The 22,053-nt window shown below is 53.2% G+C and overlaps 3 protein-coding genes across 4 annotated transcripts; 1 reads left to right on the top strand and 2 right to left on the bottom strand.

The window, feature by feature from the left end:
* Positions 1-196: 196 nt before the first annotated feature.
* On the bottom strand, positions 197-3,604 carry tdh (L-threonine dehydrogenase). Of its 2 annotated transcripts, none has more exons than XM_061270121.1 (9): positions 3,447-3,604; positions 2,211-2,388; positions 1,993-2,035; positions 1,857-1,927; positions 1,628-1,777; positions 1,378-1,550; positions 1,211-1,301; positions 872-1,141; positions 197-769 (listed from the first exon to the last, which is right to left on the bottom strand). In XM_061270121.1, exons 2-9 carry the CDS (start codon positions 2,377-2,379, stop codon positions 630-632), a joined length of 1,107 nt encoding a protein of 368 aa, XP_061126105.1. In that variant the 5' UTR covers positions 2,380-2,388; positions 3,447-3,604; the 3' UTR covers positions 197-629. The 2 variants fall into 2 exon arrangements, with proteins under 2 accessions (XP_061126105.1, XP_061126106.1); XM_061270122.1 differs by lacking the exon at positions 3,447-3,604 and adding an exon at positions 2,959-3,208.
* Positions 3,605-4,334: 730 nt separating this feature from the next.
* On the bottom strand, positions 4,335-8,692 carry mtmr9 (myotubularin related protein 9). Its single transcript, XM_061270120.1, has 11 exons — positions 8,545-8,692; positions 8,057-8,275; positions 7,885-7,993; positions 7,688-7,813; positions 7,385-7,558; positions 7,109-7,326; positions 6,773-6,934; positions 6,564-6,705; positions 6,272-6,492; positions 6,032-6,183; positions 4,335-5,232 (listed from the first exon to the last, which is right to left on the bottom strand). The coding sequence occupies exons 2-11, from the start codon at positions 8,236-8,238 to the stop codon at positions 5,069-5,071; spliced, it is 1,650 nt and encodes a 549-aa protein (XP_061126104.1). The 5' UTR covers positions 8,239-8,275; positions 8,545-8,692; the 3' UTR covers positions 4,335-5,068.
* Positions 8,693-9,893: 1,201 nt separating this feature from the next.
* xkr6b (XK, Kell blood group complex subunit-related family, member 6b) lies at positions 9,894-21,755 on the top strand. The gene is made up of 3 exons (XM_061270957.1): positions 9,894-10,453; positions 18,386-18,582; positions 18,660-21,755. The coding sequence occupies exons 1-3, from the start codon at positions 9,894-9,896 to the stop codon at positions 19,628-19,630; spliced, it is 1,728 nt and encodes a 575-aa protein (XP_061126941.1). The 3' UTR covers positions 19,631-21,755.
* The last annotated feature ends 298 nt before the right edge of the window (positions 21,756-22,053 follow it).

Below are 22,053 nucleotides of genomic sequence, written 5' to 3'. Positions count from 1 at the left end.
ACTATTAATGAAGCCGCTCCTTGTGAGCTGTGGCCATCTCACATTTTGGAAGAGGAAAAACCTGAACAGGTGCGCAAAGCCGCAGGGCGAGTACGGGAATGTCAAGAACGCTCCCAGGGCACGACGAATTAAGAAATGGAGTTCTATTTGAAACCATGAATGTCTTGCAAATCAGGAGATAAAAATGGGGCCAAAATATGCCAAAAAGTGGTTTATTGTCCACAAAACTATTGTAACAGCAGAAAAGAAGAAACAAATAAAGCAGTTTTTTCCCTGAAAATAACTCAGAATGTCGATAAGCTTTTTCGTAACCATTTACACATCTCGGACAAAAAATAAAATCAATTGGAAATATTAAAAGAGCTTTCACTCGACGCCAATAGAAAGAATAAATTATATTGTGGAATAAACAAAAGAGTTCTGCAAAAGTATTTCTCAGCGCACCTCCTTGCACAGGATTGCTTTTTCTAAAGGGCACCGCGAGCGAGCGAGCGAGAGAGAAAGAGCGAGCGAGAGAGAGAGAGAAAACGACTATGTACACAGGCCACCTCAAGTGTGTATCCCTCTTTGGTCATTCTATACACTATGTACAAAAAAAGCTGCGTTAGCTTAGCTCAGGCGCCGCGCGGCTAGTTGGCGTGGGCCATGCGTGTGTCGCTGCTGAGGAAGTTGAGCATGGTCTGCACCAGCTCGGGCAGGTCGTAGTCGTGCTTCCAGGCCCAGTCGCGCTTGGCGTTGGAGTCGTCAAAGTCCATCGGCCAGGAGTCGGCTGCCAAGGAAGGAAGGAAGGAAGGAAGGAAGGAAGGAAGGAAGGACCCGGGTTAAGGCACATTTTTTGCTCACGCTCAGCCTCGCGCAAAGCAGAATTTACCGATGGCCTGCCGGACGGGGTCCACGTTGTACGAGACCTCCAGCTCGGGCATGTGCTTGCGCAGCTCCCGCACCAGCTCTTCGGGCGAGAAGCTCATGGCGTTGATGTTGTACGTGCGCATGCTGAGCGTGTCGGCCGGCGCCTCCAGCACCTCCAGGGTGGCGCGCAAGCAGTCGTCGATGTACATCATGGGAAGCCTGGTGTCGGGCCGCAGGAAGCACTCAAACTTGCCCGTCTTGAGAGCGTCGTGGAAGATCTGCACCGCGTAGTCTGGAAAACGTTCAAGCGATGTGAGCGCTGGGAATGGACGACGATTCAAAAGTATATAAAATCGCTCACCTGTCGTGCCCCCGCCGGGCATGGAGTCGGCAGAAATGATTCCAGGGTAGCGGAGGCAGCGGAAGTCCAGGCTGTAGCGATGGTGGTAGTACTGAGAGGGGGAGGTAGAGTAGCACAAGCTAAGCCTTCAAGCCTGGACCACCAGCCGAACGCATCCTCCATCTTACTTCGCCCATGAGCTCCGCGTGGACTTTGGAGACACCGTAAATGGTGCGGGGCCTCTGCACGCACAGGTCGGGCGTGGGGTTGCGCGGCGACGTAGGTCCGAAAGCGCCGATGGTGCTGGGGACGAACAGACGCAGGCCGTGTTCGGCGGCGATGTCCAGGATGTTGTGGAGGCCTGACCGCCGACAAGAGGAGCGAGCGCTTAGCCAAACTCCCCCCCCCAATCAAAAAAAACATTTGCGAGAGACTCACCGGTGATGTTGACCGATCTGGCCAGGGCCACGTTGGCCTCGCCCACGGCGCTGAGAAGAGCGCTGTAGTGGACCAGCCAAGTGATGCGGTTGTTCACCACAATCTCCCGCAGGTTCTTGTAGTCCAAAATGTCCGAGTAGATGAACGGGCCTGATGGCGACACGGGAGACCGCTTACAAAATGGACACCTCGCCCATTGATGATTTTGAACTTTAGCTGACATACATACCGCTGTGGAAAACGCCGCTTGAAGGCTTCCTGATATCGGACAGGATGACGTTGTTTTTTCCAAAGCGCTTCCTGAAGAGCGAGGCGAGGCGTGTTACACAACCACACTCGCACAGTGGGCCAAAAGGGATTCTTACCGTAAGAGTTTGGCGAGCCCCACGCCGAGCTGCCCCAGGCCACCTGCAATGGACAGGTGACAGTTAAGCTCCACAGAGAAAGCCCAAATAACTCAAAAGCCAAGCTGAGGGTCTTTTGTTCCGAGCTGGCAGACTACTCGGGTTGCCTTGCCAGCCCCCGCAACCCACTGACCGACCTCCTTACTTCGATACAGTCCGGTCAATCTTCACTCACTCACCCGTGATGAGCACCTTGGGGTGGTCCGTCTCGGAGAAGGACACCGAGTGGAAGCTGGCGTCGGACGTGACCTGGCGCGGCGAGAAGCTGATGGAGCGCACCGCCACCGCCAAGGGCCGGCAGCCGCACGCCTGCTCGGCCACCTTGCTGAGGGTTCTGACCACGGCCATACTTGTAACCTGTAAGGGTCCATTCAGATTTCATCACGCTGGCTGGAAAATACATTTGACTGCTAGCGTTTGTGTATCTTTGAAAGGCCCTGTTGTGACCACACGGGATCTTTTCCATGTCTCGAGTCACGTCCCAGGAATGCAAATATTGACCAAACTAATGTAGAAGCGGCCGAGGACAACATGCACGGGTGAAGACACGCAAGCTGCATTTTAATAAGAAACAAAATGGACTCCCAAATTTCAAAACTTACACAAGTTAAAATTCTACAAATGTGGAAAAATGACGGAGTTTCCTGTCATTTGCCTTCAATTAAACACGGATGACATCATCCATGCATCCATTTTCTTTTGATTCGACAAAAACTCGCTTAACTAACGTCAAGGACACATGAAATGAACACTTCATCTTCCTATTAAATGTACACACCGTTTCTTTTATTTGACCTTTTTCGCTTATTACCACCATTTATATGGACCATGTAAAGACTTTTAAGCTCACCGCTAAGAATCTCCATTAATCACACCATATTTCCATCCAGTTTACGCGTTCTGGTTTTGGTGCGACAAAGTACTCACCGTGTGTGTTACCGTGCAGCTCCCGGAGAAGGAAAGAGAGGAGGAAGCCAAGTAAAGTCGTTTTTATACAAGCCTGTCCTGCCCAATCAGCAAGCGAGGGCGTTTATTGCAACTGCCACCACCCAAAACATTACGCAGCAGCAGCTTCTTTGTGTTCGCCTTTGAATGGCGGGGGCACAAGCTGGTTGGGTGGCAGCGTTTCCACAAAAACGCCCCACGCGCATGACGCATAAAAAAGGCTGACGTGGTGCAAAGGGAGCCCACCAGCAGCACCCGCCGCCGCCGCTACCCACCACGCCATGTGCACCGCGCCGAGAAATGGCGACGGACGTGCCTTAAATAATCATGCTGAAATTGATAAAACACCTCCATCAAATATTGGCCTGATTTCATTTCTTGGCGATCGCAGTGCGTGTTAAAAACAAGGAAGCGCACGTTCCGAGACGGAAGATAATAAAAGTGTTCTTATTGAGTTTGCGCGTACTCACCAGTTATGGAGGCAGTCCGACTGGCTTTTGCTTTGGAGTTGGTCTAAACGAGTTACTCAGGCGTATGTCGTGATGCTCTTGGTGATATGTGAAGCCAGTGTTGCATCAGCTCCTCTTTATCACAGGCCATCTGCGTTCGAGGGGAAGCCGCTCTCGTCGCTGATTGGTCGACGCCCGGAGGTGCGCCGCAGGCTGGCCGCGCCCATGTGACGTCACGGCGGACCGTCCGTCCCTTCTAGTGAGCCTTGTGCTTGTTTACACAACAGCACCTTTTTCCCCCGTCACATTTGCATTTCTACTTTGTATTATTGACACAAGCCCCATTTACAATGATTGACTTATTCACTATTAGGCGATTTTCAAACTCCTTTTCAAGCATTTTGGCAAGTTTTAAAGAGCCACGAGGAGCTATTGCCTCACTCATGCTTTGATTAGCTGTACAGATCATTTTTCACAATGTTTGCCTTTTAATCAATGGCAGCGTCGCATAATAAAGTCACACCTCAAAGCACTTTTTTTACTTTGCCCGTCGTCCAAGAAAAAAAAAAAACATTTGACTTTGCTGGCGTGTTTGCACTTGATAGAGGGCAGCCAAAGAAGCGTGACAATGTTTAGGCCAGTGGCGTGCACTCAAAGGGGCGGGACTATGGTCAACGCCAGCGCGCGAGTGGACAAACCGGCGCACCCGTTTCCCGTCGAAGCAGGATGAGGAACGATCCCGTGACAACCCCCCCCCACGTGTTAATCAGTAAGCTGACACACTTTTTCCAAAAACAAAGTTGTGTGTCACAACCTTCACGCAGTCCTTGAAGGTACGTGGAGGACGGATGTAAACAGCAGCAGTCCACGGCGCCAGCTGATGCGTGAAATGCAAAAACGTTCCTCCGCCATTTTCACCACTTGAAAGTTTTAATAAGTGCGGCAAAGCCAAGAGCACATGAGGCGTCATTCTGTCGTGCAAACAAAGTAGTACAATAATTGCAGTTTGCGCAACTACACACAAAAAAAACATTTGCATAATGTGCGTGTGGGAACTGGAAACATACAATTTGAATTTTAAGCACAGGGATACATACGGAATGTTATGCCACCATATTTGAGGATTGAAGTGTTGCGTAACATCGATGATTGCAATTCGAATCAACTTTAAGCTGCACGGTAAACTATAACAAAAAGAAGATAGCTGGATACATTTTCTTCTTTCTCCACGACCTGCGTCGGTCAAACTAATTAGTGTTCTGCAGATGACGAGCGACTCGACAATGTGACGAGAACACCGGACGGGAAGTAGCGGCTGCCGTTAACGTTGGACAATCAAGACGAAGCGTAAAAGCGCCCACTCACTGACCCCGCCTACGCTCGCTACGCTTATGTTGCCGCCGCAATAAGTCATCTTACGGCAGCCGATGGTTGCCATGGTGATCAGTGGAGTGCCCCCGCAGCAACTACTTTACGTTCTGCAGGACAGGTTATGTGGGTCCGTCCGCTGTCGTGTGAGGAATGTTTGGCGCGAGCGAATGAACGAGCAGCCAGCCGTGGGACGTCAACATAAAAACAATCGCATTGATTTGGAAGTGGATGAGGCGCGTCTGCTTTTCTACCTGCCTGCCTCGCTTTCGCTTCTAGGGCGTTTGCAGGAGCGGATCTTGCGTCTCCAACTGGGCCAGCTGCCGGCGCAGGAGGTTGACCCGCTTCTGGAGCTCCTTGTTGTACTCGATGATGTGCACCATTTCCTCGTGGGCCTCGTCCAGGCACTTGGACGAGCGGTTCCAGCGGAGGAACACTCCTGGAACCAAACGCAAAGAAAAAAACCTAAACAAATGCTTAGCTAACAACCCGAATGCAAATCAAATTGAGCAATTGAAGCGCAACAAAGTTTTATTGACGCAGTCAGTAGCTGCACCTGTAAGTCATAAATGTTCCTTAGGACTTGCGAGCTATTTTTTTACGAGGCGGCCATTAATACCGGCCGGAAATGTCAACATGTGCTTTTATTGACTTTATCGCAACTCGCAGGCACACAAGTGTTTTTCCAGAATGTGTCAGGTGGTCAACAAATACACGCGGACACAAAAATAAACGTCCGGAAGCGAACGACTCGGCGTGCGAATGTATGCACCCCCCCCCCCCCCCCCCCCGACCGACCCCTGAGCGCCACGATGTTCTCAGGTGTCGGCTGGCGGGTGAGCGAGCAAGTTCAAGCAATGCGAACAATCCGCAACATGCGAAAAGCGCCCAAGGCTCGCCTATACGAACGAACACGTGAGCGCGCCACATACTTTGTTTTTAGGAACGTGGTCTCCATTCCAACCCCTTTTTAATTTTAATCTTATCTCTGATGATGTGGACCACAGCTTGGTGATTTGGCCTGACACATTGTTTCCACTCAAACATATGTGTGTCTATTGATGCTTTCTAACCAAGCAGTTTTGCTCGGCAAAAAATGATGGCGTGACGCCTCACACATGGAATCAAGCTGACTGGAGAAGCCTCAAACATGCCGCATGGGCTCATCAGGACGACAGCGACCCCTTGTGGACCATTTGGCTGACCCTTTTTTTTATGGATGTGCTTTTGCATCTTACCCTCCCACAGCAGCAGGCTCTGCGGGGCCACCGAGGGCCAGATGACCAGACCGTTGGCCTCGTAGAGCGGGTTGCACAGACGCTCCAGCTCCTGCGGCCGATTCACCCACGACCACAGCGACACCGTCTTGTCACACACGGACAGTTTGGCCCTGTAGGGAACAGTGATGGGGAGGCCTGAGGAGGAGGTCCGAGGGCAGGCAGGCAGGCAGGCGCAGGGTCCCGAGTTGCTGGCTTTACCTCTCTGCCGCACCGTTGCCCAGAAAAGTGCCAAACTGGGAAGCGTACGAGTGCTCGAAAAGCAGCACCAGGAAGGACTCGGCAAACTCAAAGGAACACGGAAACTGCCGGAGGATCTGCCACACGCAGTCCAGGAAGAGCAGGAAGACGGGAGCCTCCTGGCGAGGTTTGCCGCTGGAATAGGCCGACTGGGCGCAACGCCGCTGGAAGGGGTGACCCGCCTGGGGACGAGACAAGTTGTCAACTCGTTTGCGTGCTTCCAAATGGCCCGTCCGAAGAGACCGGAGCTCGCCTGGAGCCACTCCCGCTCCACCAGGCCCTGGAAGCCTCGGATGGTCCTGCAGCCCGGATCCAAGATGATCTGAGCCAAGGAGGTGATTTGGAGAGTGGAGTCGGTGCCTTCTGTGCCGTGGACGAGGACGGACGCTCCCTCCCTGAGACGCGGCATAAATAAGCAAACACGAAATCCAAACAGAGTCAACCACGCAAGAAGCACGGAACCTGTCGATGCACTGGGCTGCCAGGCAGGCGGTGGTCAGGATCTCCTTGACGTGGCCCAGCCAGTTGGACGCCTCCAGCTTGCTGAGCCAGCGGTCCATGTTGTGCGACTGGTCGTTACACGCCTCCACCAGCTTGATCAGACTTTCCTGCAGAACACCGAACCTGAAACAAGGAGCGCTGACTGAATAAAGCTCGTCGGGTTGTGCCGAGTCCCGCTCTGACCCGCTGTGGTCGTATGGTGTTCCACAAGGTTCAATTCGGGGGCCCCTGCTGTTTTCATAGTATTTGCTGAGTTCCAACTGAAGGAAATGTGGCCTTGTTTTAAATGGCCAGCACCTTTCGATGGCCTTGTGGATCCTCCTCCACTGCGGGTAGTTGGCCTCGGACTCGAAGCCCCCTCCTTTGGCTTTGGCCTGCTGGGCCACGTTGATGGCGCGCGTGTCGATGACGTAGCCGCGCTTGCCTGGCCTCAGGGTGGCGTTGATGAGCTTCTCGTCTTCCTTGCACCGCCGCCCGTTGGTGCCGGTGAGAGGCTGAGCCGCTCGCATCATTACCTGCGACGCGCAGCCAACACTTGAGTTGGCTCAAAGTACAGAACCTTTGCTTGCTCACCATGCCGTTCTTCTTGTGGTAGTAGCTGAGCACGGGAAAGCGGCCGCCGTGACGGAACGACGCCGCCATTCTCAGCGAGTCGTCATCGATGCCCTTGGGCACCGCCAGCAGGGTAGGATAGGATGGGCACACGCTGAAGTCTTTGTTGACTTCACTCAGCCGCCACTCGTCTGTCTGACAGAAGAAATCAGAATAAAAAGAAATACATCTTTTTAAACATGGAAACATTTGTATTGCCCTGTTCAAGGTGGCTCGGGTAGGGCCACGCTCAAGCACCCGCCATTGCTGTCCTGCATTTCCTACCATGGACTCAAGGTCTTTAAAAGCATCTTGAGGACGGAAACAATTCCATCCATCACGGAGAACCTCAAACATGGGCCGGTAGAAGAAAGGGTACATCAGGGAGACGGAATCGAGTGTCGAGAGGGCCTGGAGAGCAATGAAGATGAGCAAAGTATCGCTTGGTTCAAGCTTCTTTCGGTCCATGCATTTCTTTTTACCTCAGTAGAGCTAACAATGTTGATACACTCCTCCATCCCAGGAATATCCAGCTGGATCACTCTCAGGTCTTTACATTTGACGATGATCCTACCGACGGGACCTACAAACCTGCAAGAGAGTCAATAGTTCATGTCATGAGATGTCACACGAAATGTTCAGTGGAGGAAAAACCTCTTTTCGATGGAGTCAACGTTGGAGTGAAGCAGCCACAGCTCCTCCGTGTTGTCCTGCCTGGAGGAGAGGATGAGGTGGTGGCCCGTCAGGCACAAGGTTCCCTCCACGGTGGGCATAAAGGGCCGATGGAGGACCACCCCATCCACCCGGGGCGTCTTGATCAACTCCGCAAACTCCATTCTTACGCCTGACCACCCGGCAGGTGCAGCAGGAACACTAAAGGAAAGAACAGTCTTGTGCATGGGCTATTTTATCCAACGTTCTTGCGTGTTGCAGCCAAGTGACAATGAAAATGGATATAAAAAAAAAAAACAGCGCTTGCTGCAAGCGAGAGCGATCTGGCTAATGCTAACTAGCTAGTCGGCAATGACAAATACGGGAAGCATGCGGCACAAATTGTTTGAATGTAAGGCTAAAACTATGCGTGTCGCAGAAGGAAAGGAGGCACGTGTGTACTGAATGCGATACATTTGATGTCCAATTACCTGATGTCTTATTTTGCTTGTTTGCCGAAAGGAGTGACGCACGTCCGTCAACAATAACACACCGACTGGAAACAAGTCACGTGCCGAACACTGCAGTGTTGGACTTGCTACTTAAAATTCTGTTTAAACGTTCATCGATGATTGTTATTTTTATTTTTTGCATCCATTTGTAGTCAGTCGCTACGTTCACTTTTTTAAAGGCATTTTTAGGATCAATTTCGCTTAACCGGCGATACCAGTTATGACCACCGAGGGGCAGCATTGGATAACATTTCTTATTACACGCGCTGCAATGGTGAATTATTTGAAATCGAGTTGATGCCATGCAGGCAAATCTAGACAAAGTGCAAAGGAGATGTGTTTGTGTTTTGACGAAAAGGCCAAGACCAGAAGGCGATCTAGTGAGTGGCTAGCACTTCTGCTCAGTTATTTGGGTCGTCCCGGTCCTCCTGCTTACTTGGACTTTCCAAATATTTTCTTGCTTGGTTCATTTGACTTTAAAATGTACATCGCGTTTTGCGCTTAATCAGCGGATGCGGACTCCATGCCATCCAACCAGCGCTATACGGATGGAAAATGAGCAGAATGGAGCAAAAATGACTATTCAATCCGATATTATGAAGCCTCGTGTGGGACCATCTGTGTGGCAACGTATTGCAGTTTGTCTGGGCTCACCAATGCGGATCGATTCGTCATCGCACCGCTTCCAGTTTGCGCACAACGCTTCTCCCGTGCACGAGTCATGTCTGTCTATTGGTTGGGATTATGCATGGTGGTTATTTTCAAATGCATCCGCAGTGACAAGACATTGCACCCTCTGTCTCACATGCAGTCCTCTTTGGGGTGGTCACGCGTGCGTGCGTGCTCTAACGGGGACTTGAAACGAGACACTAGATGGCAACCACGTTGAAAGGGAGAATCACGAGAGGGGATGGGAGGGGGCAGAGGTAGGGGATGAATTACGTCGGCGAGGGCCAGTGGAGGGACGCGGTGGTACTAGGCTTGCAGCTGGAGGAGGGATGCGGGGAGGGCTGAAGCAGCAGCATCAGCAGCAGCAGCAGCGGCAGCGGCAGCGGGAGGGGGAGGAGGGGGTTGACGAGATGGACATTTAAAAATTGCTCGATCGCACTCGGCCGGATTAAAAGAGCTCGAACGCGCGAGGAGGGGAAGGGGGCGAGGATGCGCTGCGTCCGCGGGGCTTGCGGCGTGCGCGCGCCTTCGCAGCCCGGAGCCTGGGTGAGCTGCGGCGGCTCGTAGATGGCTCCGGGGCTCCGGGTGCAAAACAGGTGTCCGGGAAGTGTCGTCGGGGCGGGAGGAGGAAGAAGGGGGCAGCGAAGGGGGGCGGCAAGATGGCTGCCAAGTCCGATGGCCGCGGGGTCATCACCGGCTTCGCCCAGCTGCGCAACCTGGACGAGGTGGTGGGCGCCGGGGAGGAGGGGCCCGACAACAGCAGCTCCTTCCACATCTGCCACTGCTGCAACACCTCGTCGTGCTACTGGGGCTGCCGGAGCGCCTGCCTGCACTACCTGCGGGCCAGGCGCAGGGAGGCGGCGCGGCCACCGCACGAGGAGCAGCGACTCTGGCTGGACTGCCTGTGGATCGTCCTGGCCCTGCTCGTCTTCTTCTGGGACGTGGGCAGCGACGTGTGGCTCGCCGCCTACTACTACCGCAGCCGGGACTTCCTGTGGTCGGCCGTGACCCTCTTCTTCGTCCTGGTGCCCTCGGTGCTGGTGCAGATCCTCAGCTTCAGGTGGTTCGTGCAGGATTACACGGAGGGCGCGCTGGGCTCGGTGCAGGGGCTGAGTAGCCGCCGAGCCGCCGCCAGCCTGCAGCGGGACCGCTGCTGCCGACTGTCCGTGTGGCTCTGGCAGAGCGCGCTGCACGTCTTTCAATTGGGACAGGTGTGGAGGTAAGAGTCACGTCGGCTTTTGCGTGCTGCGGGCGAGCGCCGGCGGGCGGGCGCGCCTGCCACTTGTCCTGGAAGAACCTGCACCGTCCGGGGTGAATCTGTGCCAATGGATTTGTGCACACGTTGTGTGGTGGAGAAGCAAGGAAGCTGAGCATGGGAACTGACTTGCATTTGTGTCCATACACGAATGGCTACTTCACCACAGTGCGCCATTGCGCTTGTGTGGGGAGTAAAAGCGTGCGCGTGCGCGTGCGCGCGAGCGTGGTGTCTTCAGTCGCACTGCCCCCCTTTCCTCCCCCCTTTCCTCCCCCCTTTCCTCCCCAAGCTGCATTAAAGACTCCCATTAGATATTGCAACCCAAGAGCATCTGTTTCTCACGCAGTCTACTGACCCCCTCAACATGATGTCATTGTGTCTTGTGCAACGCCCCCCTCCCAAAGACCTGACCCGCACGCGTGTGTATAATCCATCCCTCCTTCCTAATACCATATCCTTGGCCGCCTGGTGTCATGGCCATCTCACGGCCGGCCAATAATCTCCATATCGCCTTGTTAGCCTTTTGCTGACCTCTCGCTAAACTAATCTGACACAAGCAGCTTTTGACCCCGCAGTGGGCAGCCCGGCGGATCGCGTCTGCTTGAGGGGCAGACCGGGGCCTTGGCAATCGTCCCCTGCCTGCCTGGGCAGCAACCCTCACGTGCATGCATGTGCACACACACTGCCAAGCCAATCCTTGAGCTCAATTATGCTGGCCGAAGATTGCAAAATAAACCTGTAAATACATCTGTAGGCGCCATCTAGTGGTTTACAGTGGAATTACGCCCAAAACAAATCTAAGGCCAAAGCAAATAGGTGTACCTCATATTCCGACACCTAACGGGCTCATTTTCACTGCCAGCGTTTGCCGCTTCCATCTCAGGTATCGGCATCACTTAGCATGAAAGTTGTGACTTCATCACGCTCGAGAGCTGACAGGAGTCATGTCTCATTACTCACTTTTATCTTCCCTCCACAATCAATTAGCCAGCCGCCTTCCCGGCGTGCATCGCGGTTGGCATCCCACTGCGATTTTTTCCTTTTTCTTCGATGAGCGAGGTTTCCGTCGGCGTCTTATAATCCTGGTATGTTGCACAGCGACACGCGCAAATCTCCCGGCGGCGCGATGGATGTCTTAATCTCACCCAAACGAGTGTTGAGGGGGGGGGGGGGGGGGGGGGGGTATCCCCAGCAGATCGGGCCCACCGTGGGACTTGTTCTTTTCTTCCCTCCCAATTTGTCACAATTGGCCAGAAATGCGGAATAATTGGCAATTACACCAATTTGGCCAAGGAGTGGAGCACGTCTCGTCTGTAAACACAACAGGCTGTCATTTCACACCAAATAAACAAGCGTTCGGCCGATTGCTTTTAAAAAGTCGCTTCGACACTTCAAAAGGGTGTCGGCAATTAGACGCCGCCCGTTTAGCCGATTGTAGACGTGGCCTTGACGCCGCGCTCTCGAGCCTTAGCGGACAGATGAGCTAGCTAACGGCAATGTTGAGCGCAGGTGGGCCTAGTAGCATTAGCATGCGCGCCACACACGCGTGTGGTGAACCTCGCACACCCGAGGGAAGTCACCGTGTGATGGCTGCACCGGTACCGGCAAGGCACTGGAGCTTTGCTTGCGTTTCACACTGGCCCGAGGCGTTTGACATCGGAGAGGGAAGTGCTGCGCAAAATGGACAATGAAGCACGTCAATATGGCAAAAGGAGAACTCGCTGTTTCTGTTGGACCCATTTGGCTTGTTTCAACGTATAGGCTCAGAATAGTGCTTTTGGTTTTTTTTTTTTTGGGCTGACACATCAATTGGTGCATATCGGCGTGCTTACAGCGGCGCTCTGCTCTGACTGCGTTTGTAGCATGCACGCTTTGTGAAACTTGGCTCTTGATGAGGCTTTATTGACTTTTGGATGGTGCGTGCGTGCGTGCGGGCCCGCTTGGCAGCTGTAGCGACTGCATGGCTTCCATCCTCCGTCATCGGCGAAGCTTTCTGGGGATTCTATTTCCTCTCTGGGCTCAGATCTAAATCGGGAAGTCTGATGTTGTTTTCTACATTAGCTTCAACTGTAAAATAATCACGACTGGGCAAATTGGGAAAAAGGTCAATCGTGAAAAACATCCAAGCTCCCGTCTTGTAGCCGAGCAGCACCGGTGGCCGGGCGTTTAAACGTTTGGCCCATTTGTCATCCCGCAAATGCCAGCGGAGAAAAGCATTATGCGACCCGGAGGACAGCTGCTGAGCGCAAAGTCTATTTTCGCGGGACTTGTACTGTACTCCTATTATCCATCCCATAATATGCTGTCTTGTGTATTGAACGAGGTGCCGCTTACACTCCCAGGTGTGCTCTTTCTTTCTGCACCGTGGCGCCGTCTCTCGCTTTCCATCCATTAGCGCGCTTCAGCGTTAGCACACTGGCGCTACGCGGGCTATCGTGACAGCGACCCGCAGTTTCGTAAAAACGATTTGATCAAGAAATGAAGAGTTTCCGTTGGTTGTCTGTCGCGCTTCACAACTGTCTCCCCTTTTCATGTCGTTAGCGTTAGCGCTGACGCTACTAAGAAGAGAGAGCCTTTTGACTCGAAGGCTTGGTGTGGGTCGGCCCACTTTCTTCATATGTAGGCCAGCGCACACTGTGGCCCGCATCCATCTTTCACGCTTTCTTGACGACGGTGCCGTCCGTCCAGGAACAAGACTCGTCTCAAGGTCGCGCATCATCCTGCGGCCCAAATGACCCACTTTTAGCTAGCATCGGCGCCGGCGCTCCAAACCTCGGGCGAGAAGTGGATTTGGGCCCTTATGAGTCTTGCTGCGGCCAGATTAGCGGGGATGTCTCATCTTTTGAAATGAGCTTGATTTATCCCTCGCCTTCTCTTGAGAATCGGATCATCCGCAGCAGCATTGCCAAACGGTTTTAGCGTACGGCGCCACCTCGCGTAAACACCAACGAGTGACATTTTGCCGAACGACTGCGGTTCTCGCCGGCTCGGCTCCACTCGACTCGTTTTTTGCTCGTCCGAGGAAAGCTGCTAAAGACACGGCGGCCATTTATAAAGGTTTTTCAAAAAAACAAAAGTCAATAGCCAAGTTTTCCTCCCGAAGCATCACTAATGTACTCGAGCACGTTGTCGCCAATGTTACTTGTCACTCTCAAGTGGTCGCCATAGCAACCTTTTTTCAGCTCCAAGGCTTCCCGCCGAGGTCCAAGCGTGGAGGCTTCTGAGGCTCGTCTCGTCATTGTGAGACGGCGCCCAGCAGGCCGCCGCCGCCGCCGCCGCTAACCCGGCAGCCGAGCTCACGTGGACGGACGGATCCTTTTGTTCTTCTTGGTCTTGCTGTGTTTTTGGGCAATGGAGCTGCAATGTATGCTTCCTTTTATTTTTGGGGGCGCTGACAAATGAGCGTGTCGACGACCTCCATCCTCCCAAGGTGAGCGCGGACAAGCCGAGCCTCGGGCTAATGACTCATTGAGCCACCGCTAGCGAGCAAAAGCTTTGGCGTGGGCGGTCGGTACCGGTGTGGTCTAGTCCGAGTTCTGGTTCTAGTGCAGCGCGTTAAAAAAAGTTTTCTTCTTGCCTCGGGATCCCTTTTGAAGCCCAAAATAGGCTTTGTCCTCTTCCTGATTTATTTTGATGAAGCCCATTTGCTTGCCTTCCTGACCGGCCTTCCATTTTCCGGCCGCCTTTGCGCTCTGCGGCGCTGGCAGGCCTACTTTTGTGAAGTAAGTGGACCTTTCAGAGGCAATTTCTCTCTCGCTCGCTCTCGCTCACGCGCCGCCTTTGATCAAAGTGTGTCAGGCGCTGCTCGGCAATTTGATGCAGGCCCAAAAATTACGCTTGAAATTCCTCATTATCCTCTCGCACATGCTTAGGGGAGCAAATATGCGGGTCGGTGGGAAGGGAAAAGTCAAGTCAAGTCAAGTCAAGTTTATTTGTATAGCCCTAAATCACAAGCAGTCTCAAAGGGCTTCACATAGACAGAAATTGACAATTATTCTCAAAGCATCCCCTGAAAGACAAAGTTGCTCCTTTGGACGATGGGACTATTCTGTCGAGGGCATGGAAATTCACAGCTTGGATTATCGAGTCGTGTGCAAAACGTTGTCAACATGTTTGCTTGACCAATTGGCGCTGCGTGGGCGGGTACATCGGAACAGATGGCCGATGTTGACTCGGGCTGAATTGGATTTTTCCGTTTGAATTTGCTCGTAATTGCGATTTATTGACAACGATTTTGCTGTTAGTTGTCATTGTGCCGGCGAAAGCAAAGCTTGGCACTTTTGACTGATTTGCCACAGATTCTTCCCATCCGTCCCTTTTATGGGGCGTCTCGGCGCCGAGCCGCACGGCGACTGATGCACATGGCAGCTGTCAAAAAGAGAAGCGCGTCATTTTCCCCGAAGCCTCGCGACTCGCACTTAATCAGGATCAAAATGGAGCCGCCGCCGCCGCTGCTCATGAGTCGGGTCGCCCGCTCCAGAAGGCCCGATGGACGCAATTCAAGACCCCCCTTACCCTTCCGGTAAGGTGGAGCAAGGTCCTGAGCGCTGCTCCCAAGAGGACTGGCGGAGTAAAAACAGCTGCTGGCGTCTCCCTTCCGAGACCGGGCCGGGTCGCTCTCCCTGTCCTACTTCTGAGGAAATAATCCAGCGGCCTCCGATCAGCCGTGTGAATTTCTTTCCCGCTAATCCGCACTTGATTATTTGTAGCCGTGTTCGGTCAATGAAATGGCCGCCTTGGCTCGGCGCCGACGACATGACGTGCTTCCAATTCATCACGTTTCCCAGACTGCAACACAGCGGAGTCCGGTTACCACCACTTAGCAACGCCCGGGGAGACGCGCCGGCGCTCTCGGGCCCGCATGTCCTCCAGTCCGGCTTCACCATCATCCGTCGGGCTCCGTCCCTTTTCCACCCTGGCCAAGGCGCGGTTACCTTGGCAACTCTTGCATGATTTTTCAGTACCCCGTTGCGGCGTGAACTGCATGTGACCTCAGCCCACTCCATTTGGTCTCCATTTGGTTTTCTCGCTCCCCACTTTGCTGAGCTTCAGCCTGGAGACGCCAGCGGATCCCTCCGGTGTCGCCGCCGTGTGATGGCGAGACAGAGAGGGAGGAAACGTGAGAGTCAGTTGAATTGCGAGGTGACACCAGTGTCAACGATGATGGATGGGCTGACGTAGTGTGTGTGCGTTCCCGTCTCCCTAATGCTGTTTGACAATGACATCACAGGTCTCACCACCCTTGATCAGCGGCTTTGTTGCTAGCATCATTAGCAATGCGGCTCCTTCTTCTTCTGCTTCATCTTGCCTTTGCCGCCGTCTCCACATTTCGCGGCGTCCAAATTCCATGCCTGTTGGGAAAACGGCTGCGAGTGGCCGTTCACCGCTATCGTGACATCCGACCGCAGGCTTGTGTGCACGTGCGTGTGCACGTGCATTAGTGAGTGCGAGGGAGCGAGCGAGCGAGGGCTGCCTCCTCAATTTGCATTTGTGGCGCCGAGCATCTATCATCATCACCAAGGCGCTGCAAAATGGTGAGACAGGCTCTGGCTCTCAAACGCTGCGCCACGGAAAGACGTTTGAGCTCCTCTGCGATATTTGCCCGTGACGGCGCGCTCTCTCTTCTCATTGATACCGTCATTGAAGACGTACAGGAAGGCAAATGAAGAAGTATGGAGTCACTCCGTTTTGGTTCGCCGGACAGACAATTCCTCATCAATTCTTTTGATGGATTGTCATCGGGTGAGGGGATAAAATCATGGTATTGACGGTTGTTTTGGTGACCTGAACTGCTTTACTCGGGATCAAAGCGTTGACGACGTGAAGCGCCGGGTCGTTCCTGGATTTGCCTTTTGCTGCCGCCGTGTGAATCACCTTCGTCCGCTTGGGGAAGGGGAGGGGGTGGTTCTACGGCCTGATAGATGGAGCAGGGAGAGCCGGCGTCTGTGAGCGGAATAGCAAGAAGACGACGGCGAGGCCCCCAAGACGTGAGGCGGCGTGGTGGGAGGGAGGGAGGGAGGGAGGGAGGGAGGGGAGTGCGAGGCACACAGCCAGAAAATTGCATTGCGTGCTCAGTGATTAGTTTACCTACTCCCCCTCGCCTCCCCCCTCCCTTTCTCGTCCTCCCCAGGCCTCTTTTGGTGAGCATCCTCTCCTCCTCCTCCTCCTCCTCGCTTGCACTGTCACTACATCACAGTGTCACTTGTGCCGAGTCGCACCCTTGCCGCTTATCTCCGCCGCCGCCGCCGCCCCCTCCCTCCCCTCGCAGCGTGCTGACTTGGCTTTCGCCACTCCACTCTGGTGTTATCGCCAGGCCGCGGGAAAAAATGGCACGCCAAACTGCAAGCACACAAAAGTACGACGATAACTACGCATCGTGCGTTTCAAACAAGCGATGCAAGAAAGGCCCCGCTAGCTTCACATGCTAAAGGTTAGCATGGAGAGAAGATATTGCGTGCAGACTAAAAGGCAGCCATGGTGCACTTTTATCTTTCTTTTTTTTTGCTGGCGCATTCTTTGAAAAGCAACTGGGTCAAAGCCTTTTGTGGCTAATCCGCCACCTAATCTGCTCCTTCCTTGTGTGGCGGAAAAGCAGCCTTCCAAAGCCAAGCATGAAGGAAACCATTTTCGGCCCGGCCCGGCCCGCTTTTGCTTTTATGCTGCAATCACACAATTTCGAGAATTAGCGCGGTGGCTAACTCCAATTGTTATCACAAAATGGCCCGGCTAATCGAGTGGACTTTGGCCGTAGCGTGGGGAGGGTGCCGATCGGAGCCACGCTGGGCTTTTTCATCCGTCATTTCATTAAGCCCCTTTGTTGTTCATTGAATTAGCGCTGCGGATATTGGACGGCGCTGACCGCTCGCCTCTGATTGATCGTAACGGTCGGCAGAAATGATCGATATCTCTTTTTTCTTCTCTCATTTCTTGACAAAGCAGAGTCGCTATCAAGCTAACATTTTGCCGTGGACACGCTTCCAGCAACTGACGCGTCCTTCCTCCCTGTTATGGCTCCATCCCGCATCCCAGCGATGGGCCCGAGGCGCCGGTCGTGTTGGATTCGGAGCCGGGCTGAGCCAGCGTAGCGGCTCGGCTCTAATCGCTGCCATAGGGAGGATGAAGACGTATCAGATCTAGGAACAGCGCGACGATTAAAACGGACACACGCTGAGCCACAAAGGCTGGATTGACACATAAGGTCTTAACGGCCCTGCGTTGGGATTTAGCGCCCGGGTAGGCGTGAGGGTTAGCGCTCGCGTGCCATTAGACGGTGACGGTCAAGTTCACGGGAAGTAGACTAGATGTCTGCAGAGGTGTCGCCCGCCTCGATGCTGATGCCGGCCGCCGACGGCTGAGCTGGAGCGCCGAGCTGTTAGCGCACACGGCGATTTAACGAGCCGCGAGCAAAGTGCTACGATCGCGCCACAAATAATTCACGAGGCGCCAGAGCGAGCGAGACGACGAGCCAACGGGAGGGGGCCAACGCATCTGCGCAAATGCCCTTTTTGCCAAAAGCTGACAAAATATTTGTTTTGCAAAAAGGCACAGCGGGAGGGAGCGCCGACGTGATGCCGGCCGAGCGTGTTTGCGCCAGCGTGAGAGTGACGACGCTATTGTCAACACTCCTTCACAGGCGTCGGCGGCGTCGCCGCCTACGACATGGCAACGCTTCAGGGCCAAGCGGAGGCTAATGGAGCTTAGTGGGCGGAGACGTACGGCGTGTCGTTTCAGACAAAGATCGGTGGCCCGGCCGCTGATTCCATCTGACATTTAGCGGTCCCGATGAAAATGTCAGACAATCGCAGCCTTGACCTCGGCGTCGGGCGCAGCTTTCGCAGCCGCGGGAATAACACGGAGATGGCCAAATGAAAGGCAAAACTGGGTCCGTCTCTGCAGGTACGTCCGCACCATGTACCTGGGGGTCCAAAGCTACCGGCAGAAGGAGAACCAGCGGCGCTTCTACTGGGCCATGATGTACGAGTACGCCGACGTCAACATGCTGCGACTGCTGGAGACCTTCCTGGAAAGCGCCCCCCAGCTGGTGCTGCAGCTTTGCATCATGATCCAAAGCAACAAGGCCGAGTGGCAGCAGTGTAAGAACGGTTGTCCGACAGCCGGGCCCGGTTGGATGCAAACGTCGGCTAGCTAGCGCTTTTCTTCTGCTCGTCAGGTTCTTCGGTGTTGTCGTCCCTCCTGTCCCTGGCCTGGGTGCTGGCGTCCTACCACAAACTCCTGCGCGACTCGCGCGACGACAAGAAGAGCATGAGCTACCGCGGCGCTGTGGTGCACCTCTTCTGGCGCCTCTTCACCATTTCCTCCCGGGTGCTGTCCTTTGCCCTCTTTGCCTCGGTTTTCCACATCTACTTTGGCATTTTCGTGGTGCTCCACTGGTGCGCCATGGCCTTCTGGGTCATCCACGGCGGCACCGACTTCTGCATGTCCAAGTGGGAGGAGGTGCTGTTCAACATGGTGGTGGGGGTGGTCTACGTTTTCTGCTGGTTCAATGTGCAGGAAGGGCGGACGCGTTTGCGGATGGTGCTCTATTACACCGTGGTACTGTTAGAGAACGCCGTTCTGAGCGGGCTCTGGTACGCCTACCGCGACCCGGCCACCACCGACGCCTTTGCCTCTTATGCCCTCTGCAGCGTCTTCCTGTGCTTTGCCTCAGGTGTGGCCTGCATGGTGCTCTACTACGGGGTCCTGCACCCCATGGGCCCCCGGCTGAGGGTCCTGGCAAGCTCCTGTTGCGCAGAACTGCTCTGGGGGCTGCCGTTGCCCCCCGAGGCCGAGCCCATGGCGCCCACGCCGGGCCCGCGCGGCTCTCAGGCCACGCCCACGCGGGGCCCGGCGGGCGAGCAAGCGGAGTCGGACGAAAGCATCGCCGACTCCTGCCTTCCCGTTTTCCAGGTGCGCTCCGCCGAGCCGGTGGACTCTTCCGGCCGCCCCGTCCGCCCCGAAGGCCCCCTCATCAAGATAGACATGCCTAGGAAACGCTACCCGGCCTGGGATGCGCACTTTGTGGATCGGCGCCTGCGCAGGACCATCAACGTGCTGCAGTACGTGAGTCCCAACGCGGTGGGCATCAGGTACAGGGACGGCCCCCTCCTCTACGAACTCCTGCAGTACGAATCGTCCTTCTGAAGGGCCCGCCCCTCGGAGCCTCGGTCCACCTTTGTGAGACCTTTCACTCTTTTATTTGGGGAGAAATGAGCAAACCAAAACACACGGCAGAGCGGACGGATATCACAGGCCCAATCCCGTTGGGCCTGTGGAGGAGTGTATAGATAACACATGAATGTTTCATGATGAAATTGCTCTCATGCATTATTCCGTAGAGCGACTCGCGTGAAGGGCAAGGCGGGCGAGGCGGGCAAGCCGGACGCTTTGCCGTCCGACACGGGGAATGTTGGAGGAGCGCGTCAGAAGAGGGTGATGGCCTTTTGCACGTCCGACTTTCACTGCCATTCTTTATGTAAATAAGGCCAACATTGATCGTGTTTACCGAGACCCTCGAGAGGGGGGGGGGGGGGCGCCGCCATCCCGGCCGTTGCTATTTCTGCTCCAAAATCCTCAATCGTAATCACATCATGTATGGTGAGAGAGGCAAAGAGAAGCACACTGACCTTCAATCAGTTCCACCCTTTCATGATATCTTTTCATTGCACATCGCCCTCTAGTGGAGGAAAGGCACAATTGAAAAGGGCCATCAATGTAGCTGAACGGAAACACCATTTGAAACACATTGCAGGTTGCGTCATCGGGCAAACACGGCCGTCCGCGAACCCTCCACCATTCCCTTCGCATTTTTCTTTCATTCTTGACAAATGCTTTTTGCATTGTTGACAAACCATTTTCCATACCTGTGGACAACGCACAGCAAGAGCGCTTCTGCAAGAAGCTCCTTCTCCTCAGTCCTTGTTGTGCCTTCTAACGTTCGGGGTGCTTCGGTCCAGGCCGGTCCGGTCCGCAAATCGCGAGGCCTCCTCCTTTACATAACCCGTGTTCCTCGATCCTCGCCAAATCCCAGCTGCTTTTCTCGCTGCGTTTGCTTTGGACCAGATGACGACTTTCTTGAGACCCCCGACAACTTGTCGTCATTCCTCGGTTTTTGTTGGCAGATGAAGAAAAAGAACAAAAACATGTTCAATGCAAATAATGACCAATCCACAGCCAAACTGTTTATGAACTTCATTGTTTGAAAAAAAACTTGAGATGGTCTCGGGGAGGTCACGGAAGGCCGCCCCTGTGAGGATAAATTGGAAACCCGCTGGGTTAAAAATTGCTCAACGCTCCGGTCAATGATTGTTGACCATTTTTTTATGCATTTGCCAGTTTTCTTCCGCTTCCAAAAAAAAACCAATCTGTCTGTCAGCATAAAACAAAAAAGTGCTGTGCAGCAGCAGCAGCAGCAGCAGCAGCAGCAGCAGCAGCAGCAGCAGGGTGTGCTCTGATGTCTCCGTCCGTCACAGCACAGGAAAAAGAACGAATGCATTTACAAGCTGGTGCTGAACCAACTCATCCAGTGGTGCTAATGCCAAGTTCACTTTTGGGGCTTTCTCAAGAGCATCAAAACAAAAGAAAAAAAAAGGGAGACAGCCCAGAAACAACTAGCCGTGATGCTCTCAAGCGCCAGCACCTCAATCTACACACTGAATCTACCGCAAAACTCTCGATGGTGCCATTTTTATTTGCCACAGCTCGTCTTCACGTGGTCTTACGATGTTCGCGGCATACACTTGTTTTGTGTTTCTTTTTATCTGGGACAATGAGAAGATGGAGTTCGGAGCACAAACTACAGATGGAAATTTCAAAAAAAAAAAAAAAAAAAAAAGTCTATTATATACCTAGAACGTGATTGCTGTGTTGTAACTTCCTGTCATCTATATGTCCTTTTATCTGTGTGTATCTAATTTTTATTTTTTAATAATCGTAGACTTGGCTGTGACATTTTATCGGAACATGGATTTGATATTGCAACCGAGCAACTATGGGTGTCATGTCAATTGCTGCTAATTTACAAATGGTTATGAAAAAAACAATTGTTGCTTTTCTTGATATTCCCTCAATTTCCAGGTTGTGTTAGCTTGTGGGTGTGTTTTTGAGTAATCTCTGGGTTATATGATTTCCATGGATGCCATATATATGTACATATATATATATATATGACACGGTGTGAGGATATTTTGTGCTGGTTAAATATAAGTATGATTAAATAATTCATGGGGATGGGGAGAGAGGGGAAAAAAAGCAAGGCTGATGTCCAGTATTGTACCTTTTTGCCCTGTTGTAGGGAATAATATGAATATAATTAATAACATATGGTGCTAACGTTCATTTTGTATGTTTTTTTTTTTTGTTATAGAAGAAATGACAACTATTATGCTAAAAATATAATGTCAAGCCTTACTGTAGATTCATGAGACTGTTCATCCCAGAAGAGAAAAAAATAAATATGGTATTTGAAAGTGCAATAGTGTGTCGAGTGCTTACCGTCATTGCCTCGAACACGATGGATGGCGAGTGTGGCACTTTTCCCTTTCAGTTCCATGACTTTTCCCTAATGC

The sequence above is a fragment of the Syngnathus typhle genome, linkage group LG22, assembly GCF_033458585.1.
Source record: "Syngnathus typhle isolate RoL2023-S1 ecotype Sweden linkage group LG22, RoL_Styp_1.0, whole genome shotgun sequence".
In the NCBI taxonomy this organism is placed as follows: domain Eukaryota; kingdom Metazoa; phylum Chordata; class Actinopteri; order Syngnathiformes; family Syngnathidae; genus Syngnathus; species Syngnathus typhle.
This window is presented reverse-complemented; position numbering and strand designations above follow the sequence as displayed.

Bases quoted from the DNA above. Each gene is read 5' to 3' on its own strand.
- tdh (XM_061270121.1), bottom strand. From the start codon at position 2,379: ATGGCCGTGGTCAGAACCCTCAGCAAGGTGGCCGAGCAGGCGTGCGGC. The intron at 1,778-1,856 runs GTATGTATGTCA...TGTCGCCATCAG, and splicing joins AAGCGGCGTTTTCCACAGCG to GCCCGTTCATCTACTCGGAC. The intron at 1,142-1,210 runs GTGAGCGATTTT...AACGTTTTCCAG, and splicing joins GCCCGGCGGGGGCACGACAG to ACTACGCGGTGCAGATCTTC.
- mtmr9 (XM_061270120.1), bottom strand. From the start codon at position 8,238: ATGGAGTTTGCGGAGTTGATCAAGACGCCCCGGGTGGATGGGGTGGTC. The intron at 7,994-8,056 runs GTTTTTCCTCCA...ACTCTCTTGCAG, and splicing joins GTTGACTCCATCGAAAAGAG to GTTTGTAGGTCCCGTCGGTA. The intron at 7,327-7,384 runs GTGAGCAAGCAA...TGCGCGTCGCAG, and splicing joins ACCACAAGAAGAACGGCATG to GTAATGATGCGAGCGGCTCA.
- xkr6b (XM_061270957.1), top strand. From the start codon at position 9,894: ATGGCTGCCAAGTCCGATGGCCGCGGGGTCATCACCGGCTTCGCCCAG. The intron at 10,454-18,385 runs GTAAGAGTCACG...CCGTCTCTGCAG, and splicing joins CAATTGGGACAGGTGTGGAG to GTACGTCCGCACCATGTACC. The intron at 18,583-18,659 runs GTAAGAACGGTT...TCTGCTCGTCAG, and splicing joins CAAGGCCGAGTGGCAGCAGT to GTTCTTCGGTGTTGTCGTCC.